Raw genomic sequence first — 25,156 nt, 5'->3', positions numbered from 1 at the left:
GCGTCGCTGTGTGAGCGTCGCTAATATGAAGAGCCTCTTGTAGTGATTCTACTTGTTGTGTCAACTTTTGCAAAGGGTGAAGTAACTCCGAGGCTAAGTGAATGAAGCGTGACATATACTTCACCTTTTGAATGAATGAGATGACCTCCTTAAGACTCTTGGGTGATGGTAGCTCAATAAGAGCCTTTGCCTTCAAAGGATCCACTTCAATGCCTTTGTAAGAAACTTTATGACCAAGCAAGATTACTTCATCCTCACCTATATGGCACTTGTCGGGGTTGAGTTGACCTCCCATGTCGTAGAGCTTCTTTAAACCTTCTTCTACCCTTTGTAGATGCAATGATTTTGAGCTATAAATACAGAAATCATCAATGAACACCCTAATTGACTTTCCAAAGAATGCTTGAAACACCATATTCATGAACCGTTGGAATGTTGCAGGAGCATTTGTCAGACCAAATGGCATGACTCTAAAAGCATAACAACCCCAAGGAGTGATAAAGGTTGTTTTCAATTGATCCTCCAATGCAATCCCTATTTGAAAGTAACCTGAGTAGCCATCACACACAGTGTACTTCTCATGACCAGCTACCTCATTTAGTATCTCATCCTGAAATGGGAGGGGAAAGTGATCTCTTTTTGTTGCCTCATTGAGTGGACGGTAATCCACACACACCCTCCACTTTCCGTTTTTCTTACGAGTGACAACAACGGGAGAGACCCATTCTGAATTCTCCACTGGATAAATGAAACCTGTTGCTAGAAGCTTTCTTACCTCCTTGAGTAAAGCCTGCTCCTTGATGACTCCTAGCCTTCGTAGCTTCTGAGCCTTAGGTGTGGCCTCTGGCTTCAACTCAATTTTGTGTTGAACAACATCTACTCCACGCATATCGGTGTAGTCTTTAGCAAAAAGCCTAGGAAACTTCCTTAGCACACATTTGAACTCCTCTCTTTCATCCTTTGTAAGTGTTGTTGATAGCATACCTTCCAGCATCCCTTCATCTTGAACACCTTCATTCTCTTGAGGACCTACCTCCTCCAAGCCTTGACAAGAGGTCTCTTGGTTGCTTGGCTTAAACCTTACCCCCATGACTTCGATGGAAGACTCCTCTTCAGTAATGCTGCCGCTACTTTCTTCTTCTGAAGTGCTATCGGTCCAACCTTCTTCCGTCTCACTTTGAGATGATTCTTCATGGAGCTCCTCTTGGCGTTGCTCCTTCATGTCAAAGACAACCTTCTTATGATTTTCATTCCTGCAAATTAATTTCCCACTCTCCCAATCCTGCAAAGCTCGCATTTTCATTAGCCATGGTCTTCCTAGGATAAATGGGTAACCATTTCCCTTGGTAGACATGACATAGAAATCCACTGCCTTCTTAATGCCAAAGGCCTCCACAAAAACATTTTTACAAATGCCTACGCACCTAGCCTTGCTATTGTTTTCCATTTTCACTTTGATTTTAGGTGTCTCATGGATGTGCATGCCTAGTCTTTGCATGAGCCCTTCTGTCATGATGCAAATTTGTGCACCCCCATCCACTAGACCTTTCCTAACCAATCTTCCTTTTATGTAACAATCTAGCACAGGTGTAATATCCTCGTTCATTTCAGCATGTGCAATTTTTACAACAGGAAAACTCTCTTTTACCTTTCTCCTAGTGCTAACTGCCTTTGTTAAATCCCTCCTAACTTGTGGGCATAACGCAAGAAACTGAGGCCATGAGATATCAGGACCCTTACCTCGCATGTCTTCCAACAGGTTGTATGGAGCCATACCATGTCCAAGAGGGAAGTCTTGGAGATTGATACGACGTCGAGTCCTCTTAGCTTCCTTGGTCTCCTTTGCCTTCTTGCCTTGTCCATGGTCACTCTGTGATGGGACACCCTCTTTCTCTTTACCTTTTCCTCGGCCACGCTTAATGCCATTTGCTTCCATGTCAAACTCATTTGAATTTGTCACCTGTACCACATGCACATTTGGATCTGGCAAAGGTGGAACTCCTTCTACCCCTTGTGGAGGTGGTCTTGGTCCATTTGGCCTTTTTAGAAGCCTTGGTTGTTGACCATTTCCTTCACCTGCATTCATCACTGGGTAATTCAAGTTAGGTCTCCCTGGCTCCCCACGGGGCCAAGGAAAATTATACATCCCATGTCAAGACTCTCCGCAATTCCAACATTGCAAGACTCTCCTAGGTCGTGGATCTCGCTCTTCAGACTTCTTTGCTTGTCCCTTTGGACCTACAGCTTGTGCAAGGTGAATTGACAGGCTGCTTAAAGATTCGTTTAACTTCTCAATTACTTCCGCCGTTACCTCAGGAATCTCCCTCGATGTTGATGCTTGTGACTTACCTTTGGGTCTAAGACCTTCTATTGGAACCTCTCCCCTTAAGCACTTGAGTTTCCTATATTTCTCAGCAGCCCTAGTTTCAGCTGCATCAAAGGTAGCAGGTGCACCCGCCTCAACTTTTACCTTAAGGTCAGGAAAGAGTCCGGCTATGAACCTCTCCTTCTTTAAAAATTCTGCACCATCACCAGGGTTAGCAACATTTCGTATCCATAGAGCCCAAAGACGTAGAAACTCTTGCTTGTACAAGTAGTAGTCATCTAAGTCTTTTTGCTTATGAGAAACAATGTCTTGCCATAGTTTTTGAGTGTTTTGGGGATCAAAGAAGTATCTCTTAAAACGATTCAAAACTTCTATGTAATTCCCCTTAACTTCCTCAGCCAAAGAGTCAAACCAAGTACTAGCATCTTTCCTAAGGACCACCTCAAACATTTCTACACGTTCTTGATCAGTTACTATCCTCTTGATACGGCAAGACATCTTGAAATTCTCTAGAAATAATTCTGCATCCTCTCCAGGCTCTCCAAAGAAAAGAGGATATCCAGACATTTGGCGTTGGCTCTCCATTGAATTGATTTCAAAGTGAGGCGTTTTTGTTTCTTTCTTTCTTTAAAAGATTTACACAATAATATTTTCTAACTTGCAATCTATTCTACAACAAAATAAAGATATTCACATCAAACGACCTATGATAATCAATAAGAGGTAGGATGACAGGGTTTGGTGATGGGAGAATTTCTCCTACTCTTTGGGCACCAAACATGAACACCATACGTTGTTGAAAATGGATTTTCCTACTAATTGCAATGTTTATTCTAATGTGTGGAGTGAAATGGAAGGGGAAAACCTCTATTCCTGGGCCATTATCCATGGTCTATGCATGACCTAATGCTTAAAACAAAACAAAAATATAGACGTCCAAACTAAGGTCGTACCTAATGAGAGGCAAAATAAAAGGATTTACTGAAGCGTTTATCTCATCCAACCTAAGAGGACCTAAAATTCTACGAATGACACGTTGAAACTGCAACTTAGTACTAACAATTATGTGTACCATTTGCCTTGCAATGGGAATGAAGGGATCATACAAATTTTCGTGATTCATGCAAACTACTTGACTATGCTAAAGGTTGATTCTACACAAAAATATACAAGCCGTTCCTCAGTGGGGGCACCAATTTGAGGCAGTCCGAGGCGGGCAACAAGAAGAGCAACCTCTAGACACCCTTCAAGGCTCCTGTGCTGCTCAATGGGGCTGGGGCACAACACAACACAAACCAAAACAACAAACCCACAGGCAAATCCCAACTACACAAGGGGCACTACCTAGTTTAAGAGCGAACTAGGACGCAAAAGAGGAGAATTGTTAGAGCAACCCACAAACAATCAAGGAATTTACACTAACCCTAACACCAATGGAACACTCTCACACACTAAAACACGAGAGAGAGAGAGAGAGAGAGAGAGAGAGAGAGAGAGAGAGAGAAAGAGAGAGAGAGAGAGAGAGAGAGAGAGAGAGAGAGAGGGAGAGGGAGAGAGATAGTGCTCGGGCTGCTTTGAAAAGTATCGGCAATGATCAAGCAAACACAACTATATATTTAAGAAAGAGAGAGAAAGGGGGAGGGGGTGCTTGTTGCATTAATACCTTCTTACAAATCTGTCATGACAAATCAAAGTGAGATTAGTATTTGCTCAACATAGCTTGCGTAAATTTCACCACAACGCATCACAAGAAAAAACCACCCCAATCACTGTCTTAAGGCCAGGGGAGTCCTCTCCACCCTGTCGCCCTCTTACAGTATGTGGGATTTATGGCTAGATTGATGACAACACCAGAGACAAGCTATCAAGAACTTAACAAAAAACACCAAGACACTTACGCATCATTGTTGTCCATTACTTCACGTTGGAAGGGAGACAAAGTATCCAAGCTTAGTCCAAATCCACCCTCCTTGATTCAACAAATGTTGGGCTTACACTAGTAGGAGAAATGATAGATTTCCTACTCTCAATTGAATGAACACTCTCTCTCTTACAATGGCATAGAGTTCCCTTGCTAATCCCCTATTACAACACATGCACATGCATAAGACAATGAGCTTCCACTCAAGAGCTCCTTCTAGAGAGGTTGAGCTTGGCTTCTCAAGCTATAGCATAGTGCTCTTTCTTATGGCTCCCCCCTTTTGTGCTAGCTACACCCTCCTTTTATAGCAATTTTGAAGGCTAGGGTTACTCCTCTAACCATGGTTGGGTTAGATTTTTAGCAATTTATCTAATTTCTTTTGCTTGGAATTATCAAGAAGTTGGTGGGGAAAGAGAGAGGAGAGAAATGGAGGTGATAGGACTTTTCATAGTGGGTTAGTGTTAGTAGAGTTAGTATTAATTTACAAATGGAATTGGATATTTACAATGGGAGTATCCATGTAGGATACAAATAAGGAAGAAAAACTCTTAAGAGGTAAGAAAAGGTGGATTTCTTACAAGGTTGATGCTCCAAGTGTCTTGAGTAGGGCCGATTTTGACGCTTGTTGACGGTCCACTAGCTTTGACGGTACATTTTTTCTCCACTCTTGACCTTCCTTGAGAGACAAGGTAATTGAAGCGGAGTAATCAACCACCATGATGCTGTCTTTTAAGAGAAGAGGCTGAATTTTGTGGTTTTTTTGATAGATATGGGTAAATTGGAGGAGGAAAAATAAGACTAGGTGGTCAATTTTGGAATGGAATTGTGTGTGGGAGGTATGAGTTCACCATGGTTTCTCTTATTCTTCAAGGTTGAGGAGAAGGTGAGTAGGGTGCAGGGAGGAGGGGTGAGAGAGGTGGGGATGATGAGTGGAGAAGTGTGTGTGAAAGAGGAAAATGATAAAGTGGAAGAGAGAGTGTGGCTGCATAACATGGGAAAATTGGGGTCCACTAATAAAATCATAGCTCACAGCTCATAGCTCAAAAAAATATGAAAAAAATTTGAGGCAAAAGTTCAGCCCACGAGCTACAACTTTTGTTTGTATCACCTTTTCAAATTCGGAGAGCAAGTGAACTTTAAAAATTCAGCAAAACCGACCGTTTTTTTCCACTGCAAAGGTCCTTGTGGGGTCCTTCTTTGGATGATTCTTTTGAATACCTCCAAGAGTGAGCCCTCCATAGTGCATGTATGCATGCCACCTACCCTTGACCTTAATTGGTAGGTCTATAATTGAAGATATTGTTGAGATTAGGATATAAGTGAATAGTACAACTAAGAAAATCAAATATTGAGGGGTCTAAAAAATATGTACATGTCAAATATAAATAATATAAGTGGAAAAAATATAAAGGGGTCAAAAGAAATCTCTCTCATTATGAGGCTACCATAAAAAGATAAATATTTTTGGTGTTCTAATTTTTTGAAAAAACAAAATAGATGTAGGAAGGGAAAAATCACAATAGTGAAAAAATATACACATAAATAAAACTAGTTTTTTTTGGATTTTTGTTGGGGTGGAGTTACACCAAATATAAGAGAAGCTTACATGAAAATATTTCTATATGGAATAAAGAGTATGAAAAATGGTAAGAAAAATTGTGGTAATGGTGAGGCAATGTACAGAGCATAAATAACACACACCTAGGTAGAAATATTTAAATAAATATCAAAATAATTATGAAAAAATCTTTAATTTAGGCCCTATATACAAAGAAATATTTACATACGCATGGGCCATAATATACTTATTTTTTAATTTTATTTTTTTATTTTTTGGCTCAACTAGCCCAATGACTAGCTAATTGAGGGTTTTTTAAGAAGATATGGGAAAAGTTCTGTGACTCACGCACGCCTATGTACAGTGAAATGGTAGGGATAGCCACAGTGTTTGGGTGATTTTGGTAGGGTGAGGTAACTCACTGTGGCAATTACAAAGAGCCGAAAAAACGGCTATCACTAGAAAGTCAGGTTAAAACTGTGCTTACTAAAAAATCGTCAGCAGGCCAGATTTCAGTTGGGACCATCCAAGAATCGAGGAAGAGTCTAGCAAACACTAGTGTTGGAAAAGACCAACCAGACAAGACCAATGCTGATCAGGTGGCTGTCCATACTAATAAGGAAAAAGGTCAAGCACCTGCTAGTCCAGTTACTAAAGTTCCTATCCCTTTTAGAAAATTGGCTTTAGACTTAACTAAAAAGGACATATTACAACAGCTACAGAGTCACCCACTCACAAGTTCAACACAAACCTGACTTTACCATATATGGATGGACTATTATTACAGTTTATGAGCCAGTTGCCTCTGACCCAGTGACAATCATGGATGGTTGCTCGGTGCTTATCCTTTCATCCTCAAATATGATTGTCAATGCTTTGGGAAAAATGATGGATGGATCAACATCTACTAGTGAAGTGAACAAGTTAAAAGAAGAATTGAGGAACAGTGAGCAGCAAGTCGATAAGTTGAAACAGGATATAGGGGAACAATCATTGCAGCATAGTGTTCTTGAAAATAAATCAGCCAGGAAAATTAAGACATTGATAAGCAAGTTGTTAATTCTTGAGTTTGACATGAGGCAGTTAAATGAAGAAAAGCTAGAGGCTGAGAGAGCTACTGACAGATTTGAGACTATGCTGAGGATGAAGAGAGTTGATTTCAACACATTGCTGACCATCCACACTGCATTAAAATATCCGTTAACAAAAAGATACATATTCAATAACTTGGTTGATATTTTGAATCGAGAAGGCAACACCATTTTTGATATGGATAAGTGGAAGGTACTCATGGAAACAATACAAAGTGATTTGCAAGATAAATTGTCTGAATATAATAGTGCTTTGGCAAATCAAGATATTCAGGACTACATTGATAAGAAGAATAACCTCGCTGAGGATTTTGAGAAAGCAGAAGAGAAGTATGAAGAGAGGGAAAATGAACCAGCAGATAAAGAGGATGATGATAATGACTCTCCTCCATCTCCGCCTTCAGGAGCTGGTGTTGGTGGATCAGCTGCCAGGAGGCAATCAGCCCAACACAAACCATCCAAACTAGTATAAGGATCAACAATCAGGAGACGAGGGGGCTGATGATCAGCAACCAAGCAACACTGAAGATTCCCCAATACACCAGTCACAACACAGTTCATATGTGAAAGGAAAAGCTAAAGCTGTGAATGAGACTTTGAAGGGTGATCAACAACATTCATTACAGCTCATCAAACTGAACAAGAGGCTAAGACATCAGCAAGCTCCTATTACTAGGATGTATCTGGAGGATGATGTTCTTCTTTCTGATCTGGAACATTTTCAAATAGTATATGTTGGTGCCAAAGAAATGATCCAGCATTGAAAATCAGCCGCTTTTCATGATCAAGAGTTGTGCCAATTACTTGATCATCCTAGCAGAATTTAGTTGCTAGAGAGAGTACTTGAATGGGCACTTACTTCATCAATCCACATTGGCAGCGGCAGTCTCCTATAGACTGTCATTCCCTAGCCATTAAATTAGAGCTCCTACTTGGGAACAGGCCTAAATATAAATGTATGAAAGAAGTCAGGAATCAACTAAAAGAAGTTCTACTTCAACTGAAAATTGCTAGAGGAGTTCTAGACCACAGAGTACAAGCTATTACTGAAGATCAGACTTCCAGGAGTAAAGGATCACAAAATCAAATGACAGTAGGGAAAGAAGCAATTGGTTCGAGTCAGTAGGAAGATGATGCAATAGGAGAGCCAGGCTGTTCTCAACTTTCTAGAGTTTTTAACTGATTTCCAAGCTCTCCCGTATGTATTGCCTGCTAGAGAGACTGAGCTGCCTAGGTTTTTCCCAGCTTTGTATCCTCAACATCTAAAAACCAGTGAATCGGCTCACATACTATAACATCACTGATGATGTTCAGTGTTGGAGCTATATATGGCTCACTCTACTCAACTTGGTCTCACCTATATATTTGTATCTTGTCCTCAAAATAGAGTGGCGTGAGACGCAAGATTGACGGCCACAATATGAATAGCAAAAATCTAAATCTTCTCGAAAAAGTTAACGCCAAAATAAGAAAAACGATCGCGGACGCTTCACGAAGAAGTAGGACGAAGAAAGCTGCGTCAAGCTCAATTGCAGTAAAAACAGCATAACTTTCTGCTGCGAACTCCGATTGACGCAAACCTAGAACTCAAATCGAAGAGCTCGAGGAGACGAACAAGTTTTGGATGAAAAGTGCCATTGCGCTACACTCCATTGCGCTTTTCCCGTTTCTCCAAATTTTGAGCAGAACAGCAAGAAAAATTGAGATGAAGTTCAGGGTGTCATCAACAAGAAAACGTAATCAACGATTAAATTGATTAGCAATAAACGTCACACAAAACACTAATCATATTCTTCTTAACACAAAACAACCACAATTAACAAGAATCAATGCTCAAAAATAAAATTTGTAGCAATTTTTGAATCTTACATGCAAATCGCATACACATACTGTTTTGTCACCATGAATTGAATCGACGCATGATCGTTACTGCTCTGATACCATGTTGAGATGTAGAGAGAAAGAGAGAGAGACCAGACAAGAGACACACCATATACGCTCCCAAAGACTGATTCATATTGAGGACAAGACCTTTGGAAGTGTCAGAATATCCAATAAAAATAACTTTAAGACCAGGAGCATCAAGCTTTGTTCGTGTTTCTTTGGGAACATGAATATAAGCAATACATCCAAAGGTTCGAAAATGAGATACAGAAGGAATGTCACCTGTCCATGCTGTGATGGGTATCTTACCAGAGGGTGTAGTAGTAGGAAGATGATTCTGAATAAATACTGTTGTCAAAGTAGCTTCAGCCCAAAAAACACGAGATAAGCCAGAATGAATCAGCATACATCGTACAGCATTGAGAATAGTGCGATTCTTTCGTTTAGCAACACCGTTCTGTTGAGGCGAATATGGAATAGTGTGTTCATGATGAATTCCGATGATACTAAATCATTGCTTCAAGCTTTTCCATTTCTTTCAGAAGATGAAACTCTTCCTATAGAGCAACTTTCCTCTTCACAACCATCCATTCCGAATGTCGCCAATGATGATATTGATATTTTTGTTGATCTGCCTATTGATTTTGAACATGGCTCATGTCATGTTTATGATGACGATATTGCTGATAATGCTTTTTCTACTTCCGAAGATCCAATTACTTATGATGAAGCTATCTCTTCACCACAAAAGGATCAATGGCAAGAGGCTATGGAAGCAGAGTACGATTCTCTTATCTCTAAAGGTACATGGATACTAACTGAATTACCTCCTGGTCGTACAGCTATTAAATGTAAGTGGGTGTATAAGACAAAAGTAAAAGCAGATGGATCTTTTGACAAGTTCAAGGCACGTTTAGTTGCAAAAGGTTATTCCCAAGTAGCTGGTGTTGATTATCAAGAGACTTTTTCACCAGTTGTTCGCATTACAAGTGTTCGAGTTTTATTGGCATTTGCTGTTCAATTTGATTTAGAAGCTCATCAAATGGATGTGCGAACTGCTTTTCTTAATGGTGACTTGGAAGAGGAAATTTATATGGAACAACCAGAAGGGTTTGTTATTCCAGGTAAAGAAGACCTTGTTGCTCAACTCCATAAGGCACTATATGGTGACTTCGCGAGCGTGGTATACAAAATTTGATCTTTTTCTCACATCTAAAGGATTCATCTCTTGCTCGTCAGACCCCAACTTATACATAAAACGCCAAGGTAGCAGTTTTGTGATTCTTGCTCTTTATGTGGATGATACCATCCTTGTTTCCAATGATTTGGGATTTCTTCAGCAAGTGAAAAAGTTATTGTCTTCTGCATTTGATATGGTGGATCTTGGAGAGATTCACTCGTGTCTTGGCATTCAAATCCAACGAAACCGTACAAAAGGTATTTTATTCCTTCGACAGTCAAAGTTTATTGCAGATACTATTCAAAAATTTGGTATGGAATCTGCACATTCAGCCAACACACCTTGTCTTGCAAGCTCTACGAAGAACACTTCTGACAATGGCGGTCAACTTGTCACAAATCAACCTTATGCTAACTTGATTGGATGTCTTCAGTTTGTTGGCATGAACACTCGTCCTGATATTCTGTTTGCTGCTAATTATCTTGGACAACATCTTGCATGTCCTTCTCTTAAGCATTGGTCTGCTGCAAAGCGTGTGTTGAAATACTTGAAAGGCACTACAGATTTTGGTTTAGTTTATCGACGACAACTCACATCGGATTCTATGCAATCTCTTTCTCTTTTGGGTTACACAGATGCAGACTGGGCAAGCTCACATTTATCTATGCGATCTACTAGTGGAAATTGCTTCTTTATAAATGGTTGTCTTGTTTCTTGGACTAGCAAGAAACAACGTTGTGTTGCAGTTTCTACGACTGAGTCAGAACATGTTGCGGCATCACTTGCAGCTCGTGAGTTGATTTGGCTTCGACAAATGCTGGTTGATATTGGTCACTCTCCTCTTTCTAGCACACCCTTGCGGTGTGACAACCAAAGTGCTATTAGTCTTGCAAAAGACTATGTTCAACATAATAAGTCAAAGCACATTGCTGTCCATTATCATTATGTCAGGTATGAAGTACGCAAAGGAACCATTATGGTTGAACACTGTCAAAGTGACCAGATGATTGCAGACATTTTGACCAAAGGCCTCAACGAGTCACGTTTCATCCTCTTGCGCTCGGAGCTTGGAGTTGCTTCGACCTCACTCTTTCTAGATTAGCTTCTTTGCTATTGTAATAGCTTTGTACATATGACATTGTAATCTTTTAGGTACCATGCACTATGCACACTCCACATTTGCACATTGTGATCTCTAAGTCACTTGAATATTTGTACATAGATGCACAATTCACTTTCACATCATCATCGCTGGTTCATATTTTCACATTGTATAGGGGCTTGGGTTTTTCCCTTGAACTCCCCAAGGGTTTTTTCATCCAAAGCTAGAGACCTTTGTTTGAGTGGGGGTGTTGGAGCTATATATGGCTCACTCTACTCAACTTGGTCTCACCTATATATTTGTATCTTGTCCTCAATATGAATTAGTCTTTGGGAGCGTATATGGTGTGTCTCTTGTCTGGTCTCTCTCTCTTTCTCTCTACATCTCAACAACATCTCAACATGTTGGAGCTATATATGGCTCACTCTACTCAACTTGGTCTCACCTATATATTTGTATCTTGTCCTCAATATGAATCAGTCTTTGGGAGCGTATATGGTGTGTCTCTTGTCTGGTCTCTCTCTCTTTCTCTCTACATCTCAACATTCAGGATAGGTATGAGCAAGCCACTGTAGAATAGAAAACCTGGCAAACAATGATCAATGATGCTCTCAAGCTAAATGATGTTTTGGAGCTGCAAGGAGAAATGTAGAGGGTCAAGCTATGTATGGGACAATGGAAGATCCAGCTCAAAGGTCTCACCAAGATCACAAATCAGGTACTTCAACTTACTCTGGAGTCCTCTAAGATCCCTGAAAAGGCCACTATACATAGAAATGACTAAGATCCTCTTTGAACATAGGATTAAAACAAATCAGCCTCTCCCGGAAGGATGAATCTACACAGCTCTGCATTGTCATAAAATAGCCAGATGCCGTCTGACAAAGGGTAGACGCACGCTGTATGATCCCGACACCGAAACCTATAATCCTCTCATGCCTTATGAATTGGAGATGTCTACTGCAAGGCGGGATCATCTTGAGAAGGAGGCCATTTATTGACTTATCCAAAAGGACAATGCTGGCACTCAAACTTCTAAAGCACGAGCATAGAAGACGGGCAAGAGGAAGCGGGTTCAGTGGAAGGATACTGGGTAGTTCAATCTCAGAATCAGACGGAGGATTTTCCCAGTGAGGCACTGAAATTTCTTTGCCTGGGCACCCTTAGAATTACAATTATAGGGGTGTCAAGCACTCAGCAAGCATGAAATATGGCATAAATCTAGCAATACCAGAAGAGCTAGCGACTCCAGAGGAGTACTATGAGGAACAAAGGCCAACTCAAGGGGAACATCGGCCAACTTAGCAAACAGATAAATGGTTTTAGGGTTTAGGGTTTGGGCGGGGTGGATTTTTCAAAAACATTGGTACTATACCAAAATTCAAGCAAGGAGGGAATGATGTAGAAGGTGAAGACAGTCCCATCAGGCGGGAACTCTCTCCTTGAAAGCGGAACAGTGGATCAATCACACATCAGTAATTACCATGGCAGTTACGACAATAACTTCTAGAAGGCTATAAATAGGACCCATTACATTGTAATTGGGTTTCTTACTTCTTAGTTCTCTTGGCTTTAGCTTTCAAGTATTTCCAAGGTGCAATCTCTTTGCCTTCAACTTCACCTTGTAATCATTAATTATTGTTGTAATCATTTGAGCTTCAATCCGTTACCCCTTGTACTGGTTGTTCCTGAACTATGAATTTGAAACTGCAAACACTTTTCCAATTGTTCAGTCTGTCTCTCATCTCAGTATACTATTTCAGTTCAGATAACTATTTTAGTCCAGTCTCCACTCTCTATTCCAATTTTACTGATTGAATTGATGACATACCAGGAGCTCTAAATTCTAACATCGGAATCAGCCATCTGCTCAGCTTCAATGCCATCCACATTTTGAGAAAAAGAGAAAGAAAAAATTACTAGGCCTTTTAATAAAGGAAACACAAAATACAAGAAATATACTAGCGTAAAATTATGTATATAATAGGGTCTATTTATAGAGCTAGACTAGATATCTGGCTGGCATCTTTCCTACTAGTCTTACACATACCCATGCTACAGAGCTTTGATCTCCTAGGCCAAATGCCATATACAATGCTACATAAGTATAGAGTTGATGATCCAATAATTTTTGCGTACCAAAGCACTTTTACTTGCCACCTCGAGTCCTCAATTGAGATGGTAAGTAATTATCACTTTCTAAGAGTAACAAATTCATCAAAAACATATTTTTCTTTCTATACAACTATATTCTTTGCACATGAAACTTGCAATTATCTACCGCATGATTGTGGAAAAGTTGCATACAATATTCTACAAGGTCTCTTCTTTTTTTCTTGAGCTTATAAAGTCAATTTCTTCAAAGCATCATTGGATGAACTAAGTACCTACTCCAACAAATCTTCCTTTGGGCATGGACTATACTAAAGACAAATGAATTGAGGTTCAATTCCACACATGCTACTAGTCACAGCAACTAAATATGGGTTGCAATGGATATTGTGTAGCACAAACTAAATATTCCTCCCCAAAGAAGGAGGAAGAGCATACATTTCTAGAGTATATATGAAAAGTCACTATAGTGATCAAGGGTGGCATAGACATGGAGACAGTACTCCTCTTTTAATATTTGGCTTTGTCTTCTTCTACAATTTTTCCTTTGCCTTTGTCTTTGTTGTTTTTGTCGTCGCTACTATGGCATTTTGTCAGTATATGACCTTTGATGTTGCATTTGCTACAAAACTTATTTTGGTAGCAATATTTTTAAAAATGCTCTAATTCTTTGCACTCATAGCACTTTTTGTTTTTTTTTCCTGGTTATTTAAGATGTAGACCTATATTTAAGATGCAATGAGAGCCCATCCATTGGTTGGAGTTATCTTCGTTTGGTTCGTTTCTTTTTCAATTAATGCATCGATCACATCCTGCAAAGTGGGTGTAGGATTCTTTTGTTCTAGCATTCTGACAATGTTGTAAAAAGTTTTGGGAGAAACACGTAAGAGCATGGAAACCTTATCTTCAATGGGAATCTAACATCCAACGTAAGTTAACTAAGTAATGATACTCATTAGCCTATTTGTGAGGCTTGAAATATATTTTCCTTGATTCATTTTGCTAATTTGTAGACTAGGTTATTTTTAAGGCTTATCTTTCTCATATTTAGATTGGCACCAAATTTCTTGGATGGAGGTGGTTTAATTAACAATGAAGTGTACAGATCTATCATACAACAAAGTAGTAATTATGCAAAGAGCCTGGCCATCTTTGGTTTGAACTTGAATTATTTGGGCTCTATTAATTGTGCTTTCATATGTGGAAAATTTAGCTACCCATGCTTTGACAACAAACCATAATTGTCTCTGCATAAGATATCCTTCCCACCTGGCTAACCTCTTGTTGAGCCATGACATCATCCAAGGACTATAATTACATCGGCTATCAAGGCAGCCACCCCTACCAACCCACCCCCTCCTCCTTTTCACACAAGGTCCATAATCTTGTCCTTTTGAGATCTTTTATTTATCAATGACCAAGATTTCCCCCAACCTAGGCATTCCATCTGCTGAAAACAAGGCACAAGTAGTCCTAGACCAATCCTCCGAATGTTGCTTGCACCCAAGTGTCCAAATTAGCACTTCGCTTTCTTGAATAATTTTTGCGAAGCTTGCCACCTCAAAACCTCTTTCAAACACACGGCGGTTCCTTGTTTGCCATACATTATGTAAGAAGAAGTATCTGACGATTTGAGTGCTAAGGAGGAGGGTAGGACTACCTAAATTCTTACCTCCAAGGAATAGGTCAGTCTTGAAAAAACTAATTTTCCATGTTCTTTGGACCCACTTGCATATTTTCCTTGTGAGGGCTTTGATAGTTGGGCAGTCCATGAATAGGTGGCCCAGATCCTCACTAGCCATCCTACACCCCAAGCATCGATCTGACCCAATCCCTCTCTCCTGAATCTTCACCCCCTAGGGGTTTGAGAACTTGAAGGGGTGTCACCTTGCGGTTGTATCATCTTATGTGAGACTAATTGGGCCAATTTTTAAGTAGGGGAGAGCTAGTAAAAATGCCTCAAAGCAGTGTAGCTAATACTGATTAATATTGAAAGTTGATTTTTAGCTACTCAATGAATTGAGAATGGAAGAGGGGTTGGTAACTACATTCAAGAAGGATGATTGAAGTGTTTTGAATTAAATAAGAAAACTTTCCTTGATCAAAGAAGCCAATAAGCGCTCTTAATGAGCTCCTAATGCTTTGTGCAATCACCAAAATTTATGCAAGAGGGGGTTCTTTGTGATTCTTACAAGATTTCTAAGCTAATTTAATATCAATTTTCTTTGATACCAATTGCTGGGTTCAACGTTTATGAGAGCTAAAAGAGGCAAAACGGTGAAGGCGGCCGTAGCTTTACATAGATAGATTAATAGATAGAGAGAGAGAGAGAGAGAGAGAGAGAGAGAGAGAGAGAGAGAGAGAGAGAGAGAGAGAGAGAGAGAGAGAGAGAGAGAGAGAGAATTTCACGGATTCCAATAAATTAAATTCTTGCTAGAAAATGAAAGAAATACTCTATCAAAAAATTGTGTATATCATATGATTAATTTATAGAGCTAGACTGCACCCACCAACTGGTATGTTTCCTACTTGGCTTACACATAGCCATACTTTAGAGCTTGTAGCTCATAGGCAAAATTTCAAGTACAATGCTACACCGGTGAAGACATGACATCCATACTCATTGGATGAAGGACATGCCTACTAAAACACCTAGTAATAAGCATGCTTTATTTATTCAAAAAATATTGAATTTTTACTTTTTTTACAAGAAGATGTCTCAAATATCCATTTTCTTACAAGGTCCTCCTTTTGAAACCTCAATATATCTACTAACATAATATGGCGGAAGGGGGAGCCCTTTACACGTGTCACAATCTGCGACCTGAAGGCTAAAGTCCAAAACAAAAACAAGCCCCTTTGCACGCGATAAAGAGGGAGAGAGGGGGAGAGAGAGAGAGGCCGCCGAAGGCGGCTGGCCGTACTAGTTTGGCTTATACATGTCTGTTTTTACCCATAGTCAAACTAGCGTTGTTTCCCCTATAATATATCACCCATTATTTCCGATCTTACATAGGAGCTTGCATGACCTTCCACCCTAGAGGTTATTTTCCGCCATTGTTCTTTCCTTGTTTCTTTTCTAGTTGTCTACTTATTTATCTTTTCTAGGTAGTTTGACCAAAGGTATAGCTAGTTCTAATAAAATTTGTGCCAATGCACAGTGCCATGCAGGGTGTTCCATTCTAGTTCTACATTGTACCCATGAGCTTCCATTTTGATTGAATTTGGTATTCTAGCGAAGGCTGAACTTGGAGTTTAATTAATCAAAGTTTTTTTTGCTATTATACAATCAAGGACCATAATTAACACTTATATTACATCTTGGCATCAAAATGGAAAATCTTCTTTCAAATACAAAGTGAGATCTATCAAATAGTAGCAATATATCAAAAGTGGAAATCTAGAATTCCGTGTGCATAACCTATTAAGAAGACAAAGTAACATCATGAAATATCCCCTATTGATCATTAGGTGGTTTAAAATATTAAAAAATTATCTTTGGAAAATGAAAATGAAAACTTGAACATTAAATCATGAGACAAAAATTTGATTACTATAGCATATTATAGAATATGCATATACATGAGTGCCTTAATGTTGCACTATATAGAGAAAAATATGGAATATATACATGTACAAGTACCTTATTTTTTATGCATATAGATATTTATTGTTACATAATAAATGGCTTACTGGCCCATTGTACCTGAAGCCCAAATGGGCTCCCCTGTGTCATGAAGGTAAAGGACAAGATTCCCATCATCTTGTACAGCAAGGTAGGTTCTAGACCAACAACCTGGTCCACTTGAGCATTGAGTAGGGGTCCACCATAGCGGCACACCATTACCATTATACACAGCAAAAGTCCCATCTAGGTTGATGCGGGCAGAACAATATTGTCCGTTCTGATAGCATGCAGAATTTGGACATGCCCATATTGGTTTGTTTATATTTCCATCCTTTATGTAATGATATAGCACCAAGTTGCAATCATCTTGCATTTGCAAGTAGTATCTCTCGTTGGGTGAGTATATGTTGTCTGGATAATCAGGGCCAGAACTTGCACTTGTAAGAACATTGAGATCATAATTAGACGTAAAGAGAGCATAATTATATGGAGAGCAATCCGATGTAATATCTTCTCGTGAAATGTTTTGCAAAACGTTGTTGGTTGTATTGCTATGACGAATATGTCGACGTCGAGGAGGTTGGCTTTGATGTGTGGCGTTGGTTGGTAATGAATCAATATTTCCATTCATTGAAGAGTTTCTTTTTCTTGTCGGAACACCTAAATGTACATCAAAACATATGATGAAGTTGTCAAAATTATTTTCTAGCTAAAGAATAGCTAATTTTAGAAACATATCTTTAATCCAATAGATATGTATTGATCAATGATCTCTGAAGTTTCCATCTCCTCTCTTTCTCTCTCTCTCTCTCTCTCTCTCTCTCTCACACACACACACACACACACACACACATCGTGAGTATGGGTTTCTCCTATAGCTGCCCATGTTTACTCTTATAAAGAAGCTTAGTCTCTTCTTTGTATTTCTTCATGAAAAAATCATTGGGTGATTTCCTAAAAATGTATTAATAAGGCAAGGGTTATGTGTGTGTGTGTGTGTGTGTGTGTGTGTGTGTCACACACATACCTCTCTCTCCCTCTCACATGTGAGCATGCACACATGTGCCACACACAAGTGGTAGCTCTCTCTCTCTGTCTCTCTCCTTCTACATATATATATCTTTGTTCATGGATTTTTATGCATGTGTAGATATATCAAGATTCACCTCCATTACTATGTAAAGAGTTACTATATAAAAAACACAATAGATAGTAGTACCCGAAATAGCAAAAAGCTCATCATGACGATTGGAATTGTTATCTGAGTCGCCCTCAGCCTCTTGTGTGTTAGGTGAAGATCCTCCAACATCAGAGCCACCTATCCTCTCCACCCAATAAAAGAACATTGCAGAGAGACCTTCTTCAAGCAAGTTTCGATCACCTGCACCCTCGACCACAACTCCATATCCAAATCCATTTCTAACTTGATTTAGGATGGTGTTAAGCATGTTGTTCGTAAATACCTATATATAGAAAGGATAGAAATAGGAATTAGTCGAATAAAGTGTCTCGGTTCCTTACCAACAATTGCTATAATTGTTTTTATGTATCTAAAAGAAAAATTTCTAGGTCTTGCTCATCATAAAGTAAGGTTATAAGATGAAGAAAATTGAAGATTTTGTCCATACCAAAATGAATCTTAACTTAAAAGATTCATGATAATTATTTTGTGCAAATATAAACAAAATCTTGTGCTATATTTTTAAAATTTACATAAATGCACATAGCTTCCTTTCAAAGAAATAATATTTTTATGTTTATAAATCCTTGCTAATAGGAATTAAAAAAAAACTTAGTTTTCATGTGTCATATAAATAGCAATCAAACAAGTGAAATTTAAAAAATGTTTAAAGGAGGAAAATTTTGGCCCTTGAAAGACTTTTTTTGGAGAATTGATGTTTTTTCAATGAAAATTTATGATACAAAGTGATTATATGGGTTAACAACAAGAGTTTCTATCTATTAAGGAATTATATATTAAAGAGAATTTCTTCCATGTGTAATTTATCCAAAATATAGACTTGTCACCAAAGAGCCATGCTAATGAAATTGTAGACGATTTATGACTGATCAATATTACTTGTTATTTTTATAATCATCAATAGAATACATGTGTAGACATTGAAATGACGAAAAAATACTACATACTTTATACATGAGACCCACACGACTTACAAAAATCTATATAAACTTACACCATTTTTTTTTTCAAGTAAACCTATAAGAGCATATATCAATAACATAAAAAATTAGTCTCTTTATTCATTTCTAAGCTTATGGTAGTACCTATTATTGAGAACATCTCATGAAGTTTTGTAACCGTACTTTCTATGGGTCCGATTATTTAGCATAATAAGTTAAATGAGGAGCCAATTTGAAAAATTCTATGATTAGTGTATAGAGAATCCTTAAAAGAATTTTTAGAGATTCTTATTATTCGAATAAAGAAAGGAATATTAAAGAAAGGACACAAGTGTCCTATTTTCGAACCAAACTAGCATTGAAGCTGTTTAAAAGTAATTAAAGTTTAAAACTATCCAAAAGTACTTAACTTTAAACAGAGGATTTGGTTTTGGTGACTTGGTTGGAAAGTGATTGTAAGGTATCTTGTAAAGATTATCTTTCATAAGGTGATTTTAAGGTTTATGTCAAACAAACTTTAAGATCATTGACATACATGTGTCTATTCCCAAGTGTATTAATTAATTAAATGCCAAGATTCTTGCCCGCTCCCCCTTCAAAAGGAAAGGTCTGTGTCTTTTCCTCCGTTCCCACGCACCAGCTCTCCTTCCCCTTAACCATCTCTGTGCTCGCAGCTTTGCTATCCTCCCAAACACAGCCCACAATCGCGTCGTCCTTTCCCCCTCACTTTGGAATGCCGATGCCCAACAGGAACACATGTCATCCCCATGCTATGTGCTGCACTTAGGAGGCGTGCCATGCGATCCCTCATCCTCGTCTATGTCTACTGCACACGGGGCCTCCCTGTACACAACCGAGAGAGAGAGAGAGAGAGAGAGAGAGATCCCTTGACTGCGCGATGGCCCAAAAGAGAGAGGCCTTCACTGCGCCAACGCGCCCACTAGTAGAGAGAGAGAGATATCTGTGTCTCCCTCCATCGTTGCCACCCTCCCCTCGTGTACCAGCCTTCATCATGCTCCTAACGCCATGTCTCCAACCTCCTCGCGCGAGTCGCTACAGCATTCAGCTTGTGCTCCTCGCCCCTGCGATAGAAATGTGACTGCATTCCTGTCTCATTGACCCCCATTCCAAAAATCTACCCCCTCTCTTATCCTCTCTCCTCCACGTGCCACATTTCTCTTTTTTTTCTTGGTAGACATGAGAGCATCTCCCTCAGATTCCTATTAATTCTCATGCTTCCCAAAATTAGAAGGACATACTATTGTCCATGATGATAATAAGGTTTGTGTACAATATACAAGTTTGAGTGTATGTATGATAACTTATGAGAGAAGAAAATAGTGACCATGCCTCAACAAGGTCAAAGCCAATGATTTGTCCAAGACCTTGTCCCCAGCATTGACCAGTATTATAAAGTGCTAAAGTGGTATGAAGGCGTATTGTATCCGAGATATGGATGTCTTCGGATATTGCAAATCCTTGTGAATAGTAAGTATCACTTTCAATAGATTCCGTCGTAAAGCTCTCAATTTGATCAATTGCATTTTCCTGTGCCTGCACATAAAAAGTATAAAACATTAGAAATTGTTACCATCACAATGTTAAGTTACATTCATTTTCTCTTGAAACCTCTCATAGAGCTGTAATTCTTTTCTCATTTATATGAATGAATTTATTACATACAACATCATTGAGAAGCTTAAGTGTATAATGCAAATGGCACATTAAAAGGTTTTGATCTTTTGATCTGTTGACTCTTAGGTTGCTTTTAGATTGCACGCATATCCTTGTAGACATTTAATGCACTTTCTCAGGCAAAAATTAAGTGATCTATAAGCTTTGCACCAATTGTGTTCGGATAGCCACACAACAAATGAAGCAACTTTTGACATCCAAGACCTACCTTAATGACATGAATGGCTCAAAATGAAGCAAACATATTGTGGGTGGGTAGATGGGTGGTTGGGTGGGCTGGAACATCTTTAGGGGGGGGGGGTTGGGGCATGAGTCACCATGTGAGGTAGTTGGGACTGGTAGATTTCCTTTTTCAAAATCTTAACGAAGTCTTCTTGGGCGATTATTTTCATTGTTCAACTTACGACTCAATCACTTGTAGGCTGAGCAGTTTGAACCCAACCTTATTTTTGTCAAAAGAACTTGTTCACATATTGGTCCTAGTTTATTGACCTTGGTTTATTCTTCCTTTACAAAAATTGACCAAGTTCAAGGGTTGGTTCTATGTAAACTAGTTCAATTATAATAAGGTACGCTTCTATAGAAAGTACTCCTTATAGAAGATTGTTTTCCTTCCAAATTGACGATTTTGAAAGTGTCACGAATCATGGGGGGTTGTGATATGTGTAACCTACGAAGGCCGGTGAGCATAGAGGCGACCATTAGGAAGAGAGTGGAGTGAAGGAGGGCTTCTTTATTTGGTAGTCTAAAGAAAATCAATCAAAGGTAAACTTTTGAATTCAAACAAGAAAAACGGCTAGTTTGTTTGAATTCAAATTTACTCCCCAAAATTAAATTTGAAATCTAGCAGAAAAAACCATACCATGTAGCATATCTATGGAAAGAGATCTAAAAGTGTGGATTTTAGATCTATAATCTCCACTCAAATTGGAGATCATATATAGAATTTATAGAAGGTCTATAATCTCCACTCAAATTGGAGATCATATATAGAATTTATAGAAGGCCTCAAATCATAAATTATCCTTGGGGAGAAAAGTGCATCCTTTGACTACCTGTACACACCCACCATTCTTGCACACATAGCATGCATCTATTTTTCAAAATGTTTATCACCTCCATAATCTCATGGCAAATAAAGAGGCCCTCCTAGACTCCATCCTCTTCCTAATGACCCTTGGAGTAATGGGTGAATCACTAAGGAGGATCCTAGGCTGCTCCTCCCTTTGCACGTTGTATCCCTCTTGTGTCCTGGCTCATTTCACCCCTCTATCTTTTAAGATGGTGGAGGGTACCACTCCATGCTTTGTCTAAAATGACGTTTGAGATTCATTATGCAGTGCTCCATGATCTTGGCGGACAAGCTAGGGACACAAGGGAGATGGCTTCTTGCTTGTTGGAAACCAACAACATTCTGTGGTTCAGCTAGCTTCTTGGATGGCTTTTCTTTTTGGTGAATGGCTCTTGAGAGACTGGTAATGGAGCTTCGGGCTCCCTCTCTCTTGTGGTTCACTGCGTGTATGGTTGACTTGCAACCTTTTTTATGTTGAGTCATCTTGTCCTCCTAGGGAGATGACGGACCTTATGCAGAAGGCTTGCGGCCAATGGCAACAGAATTGGAGATTCTCAATGGTTTCAATCTTGTTATTGGTCAAGGTGCATGTACTTCATTTGATTTTTGTGGGGTGGCTCCCTTGTTCTCCATTGGAGTGTGTATCATTATTTTTGGTCACCCTGGTCGTGAATGGGTCCATATGAGCATGGAGTTATCATATCCATGGGTTTCCTTATAATCTATTATCACCCAAAGAGTACTCCTAAAAAGGAAGAAGAAGGAAGTAGTCGGTGTGTTCAATTTTCTTTCAGGGTTTGATTAGAGGTTATCTTAGAAGATATCAAAAGGAAAGTGGAATGGGCTTGGAAGTACTGGAGGCAGTGAGAACCCCATAACAAAGTATCTTTGAAGATACCTTGTTTGACAAGTGAAATGGGATTGGAAGTGGAGGATGCGTGGCAAGGAGAACCCCATGGAAAAAATTTAGGAAGGGAGACTAACGAGCATGTAAATGGCTCTTCTCACCTCCTACAACTAAGTAGACTGTTGACTCGGCTTGTGTGTGAAGACTTAAGGAAAGAGAGATGTGGAAGAAGGTGTAGCTGACCATTCCTTGTTTTCAGGGAGATCACATGGCAATTGGAGGATGCCGGGAGCCATTGGTGGGAGCGTTGAAAACAACGAATGGTCAGTAGGGAACCATTCCCGACCGTCAAAATTCCAAGGCGAGGGGGCACCACCTTGAGACTAAGTGACACCCATATTAAATGCAGGTTGGAGTAATGGGATTGACGATCAGGGCTGCAGGGCGGGATCTCCAGGCACACTAAACTTAGCCAGCGAGAAAAACGAGGCATATTAAACATGGCCAGCGGGAAAAACGAGGTGCAATGGGGCGATTTGAACTCGAGACCTAGCCGTCCGGGTTTAGGGTCACATAGGCTAGCCACCTCACCCACGCACGCATTGTGTATACACAACCGTTTTTACAACATTATATTATAAGTTAACATGCATTTTTCAGGCTGTCCAGGTTTAGTGCCCATCCAGATTTAGTTCTTGATTTGACTGTTGCGGCTGCAATCCCCTCTGCTTTTGCGCGTGAGCTTCTCCGCCTTTGATCCCATTGCTCCCCCTCTTAAATATGCATGTTACTTAGTCCTAAAGGGGCCACCAGACAGTGCCGTGCAAGCATACTTCGGGCACTGAAAGTGACCTATTGGCTGATTACGTGCGGTGAGTGCAGTGAAAGCGAAGTTGCAAGTTATGTGCAATGATGTGCATGCCAATGATTGGCTTTCAAAAAAAATTGTTCCTCCTGCTGCTGATGTGTTAATTATCCTGCTCATGTGTCAATTATCCAACAGGGATGTATTCATGAGTAGATGTACGATGTAGATGTACGATGGAGATGACCTGCCCTGGACTTTGACGACATGAGAATTAGCAGGTAGCAGAACAAAAAAGAAAATTACTCATGCGGGTAATGGCTTACTTCAGCGTCGGACAGTTCGCCCTGCCGGCCTTGACGGTTGGTAAGAGCATGGGCGTGATATATCAAAACAAGGAACGTGATGATGAGGAAACAGCGTCTTGTAGATGATGGGACCGCCATGGATCGGATCGCCAAGTCCTGCCAGCTACTACTACGTCTGGATGGGCCGACGCAGCTGCTGCTGCATACAGGTGATCTCTCCATGCAGGCGCGATGCATAAATATGCCTCGGCCATGCAAAATGCCAACCGCATCCGCCGGCAACGATAATAACAAGGTCTATTTCCCTGCGTTTATCTTGGCCCTTCCATACTTACAAGTGAGAGCTAGAATTTACAAGTGGAATCCTGCTCAAACCCACCGGCCTGGTTATCATTATTTCAGAAAATCCAACCAACGATGGACTACATTAAGTGACTCACGAGGAGGTCACCCGAGTGACGCGAGGTGCACGACTACCGCAGGCGGCAAGCCCTCTGCAAAGAGCGTGACACCTCCCACATCTATAGCATAACTATAGGTTCCACACACCAATAAAGTACATGTGCATATACATTATCATCGGCTGCCTAGGAGCCACCATAAAAAAGATTTCACTAGTAGAGACAAAGCAGGAAAAGTTCTCAACCCTATGTTACCTCTAAAGTACTCTTGGTCTTTTAAAATCCATTGTGATGCTATCCATCCGATGTTGTTTTCCTCTTGTGTTGATATTTCATCTTCAATCCACACTGGATCAGTGACTTTTGCTAAACTGCTCAAAGAAAAATCCTTGCTTGACTTTCATTTTCTATAATGAGTACTTGGGTTAATATAACTTTGCATTTTTGCATGGCTCCCTAGAGGTTTTGTTGGGGTCGTCAATTGAATGGAATTTTCTAAATCTTGACTTTCTTGAAGAAGCTGATCCATGAGTGTTTTTGGATGTAGAGGTATATGATTTCACATCTTTTGTCCTCATTGGTTGTAGGTCCACTTTAGCTTTACCGTTGTCTTTAAGATGTGGTGATGGTACTTGTGACATTTGTTACTGTGAATTCAACATTAGCAGTACTTGTAATTGTTGCTTACTACCACTTAGGAAAGAGAATATTAGCAATGCATTTTGTCTTTGGCCTTGTGTTGGTCTAACCATTGATGTCCAAGGATGACATCTGCAGGCATGTCTTTTGAAGGATTTACTTAAAACTTTACTTGCTCTTCATGCTTCTAGATGCTAAGAGTAGAAACAATTTCTCCTTGACTTGAAGCCATACCTAGCATTGCTTTATTGTTGTCATGCTTGCATGGAGTGATCAAGGAATCTCTAGATGCTATCTAAAACCATATTGCACATTTCTTCTTTATCAAAAAGAGCATTTCATCGGACACTTCCTCCATTTGCACTACTGAGGACTATAGATACCCTCATTGGTGGTTCTCTAGAAGATCCTTGTCCTTCTTTTGCCATAGTCTTGTCCGAATGTA

The 25,156-nt window shown here is 39.6% G+C and overlaps 1 protein-coding gene across 1 annotated transcript; it reads right to left on the bottom strand.

Annotated features, from left to right (window-relative positions):
• Nucleotides 1–16,863: 16,863 nt before the first annotated feature.
• LOC147439484 (uncharacterized) lies at nucleotides 16,864–23,809 on the bottom strand. The gene is made up of 4 exons (XM_086484026.1): nucleotides 23,690–23,809; nucleotides 20,295–20,498; nucleotides 18,022–18,265; nucleotides 16,864–17,462 (listed from the first exon to the last, which is right to left on the bottom strand). The coding sequence occupies exons 1-4, from the start codon at nucleotides 23,807–23,809 to the stop codon at nucleotides 16,864–16,866; spliced, it is 1,167 nt and encodes a 388-aa protein (XP_086340152.1).
• Nucleotides 23,810–25,156: the final 1,347 nt, after the last annotated feature.

Source organism: Adiantum capillus-veneris, chromosome 16 (genome assembly GCF_014529385.1).
Source record: "Adiantum capillus-veneris isolate H3 chromosome 16, ASM1452938v2, whole genome shotgun sequence".
Taxonomy (NCBI): Eukaryota; Viridiplantae; Streptophyta; class Polypodiopsida; order Polypodiales; family Pteridaceae; genus Adiantum; species Adiantum capillus-veneris.
The sequence above is the reverse complement of the archived record's forward strand: the minus strand, read 5'-3'. Positions and strand labels throughout refer to the sequence as shown.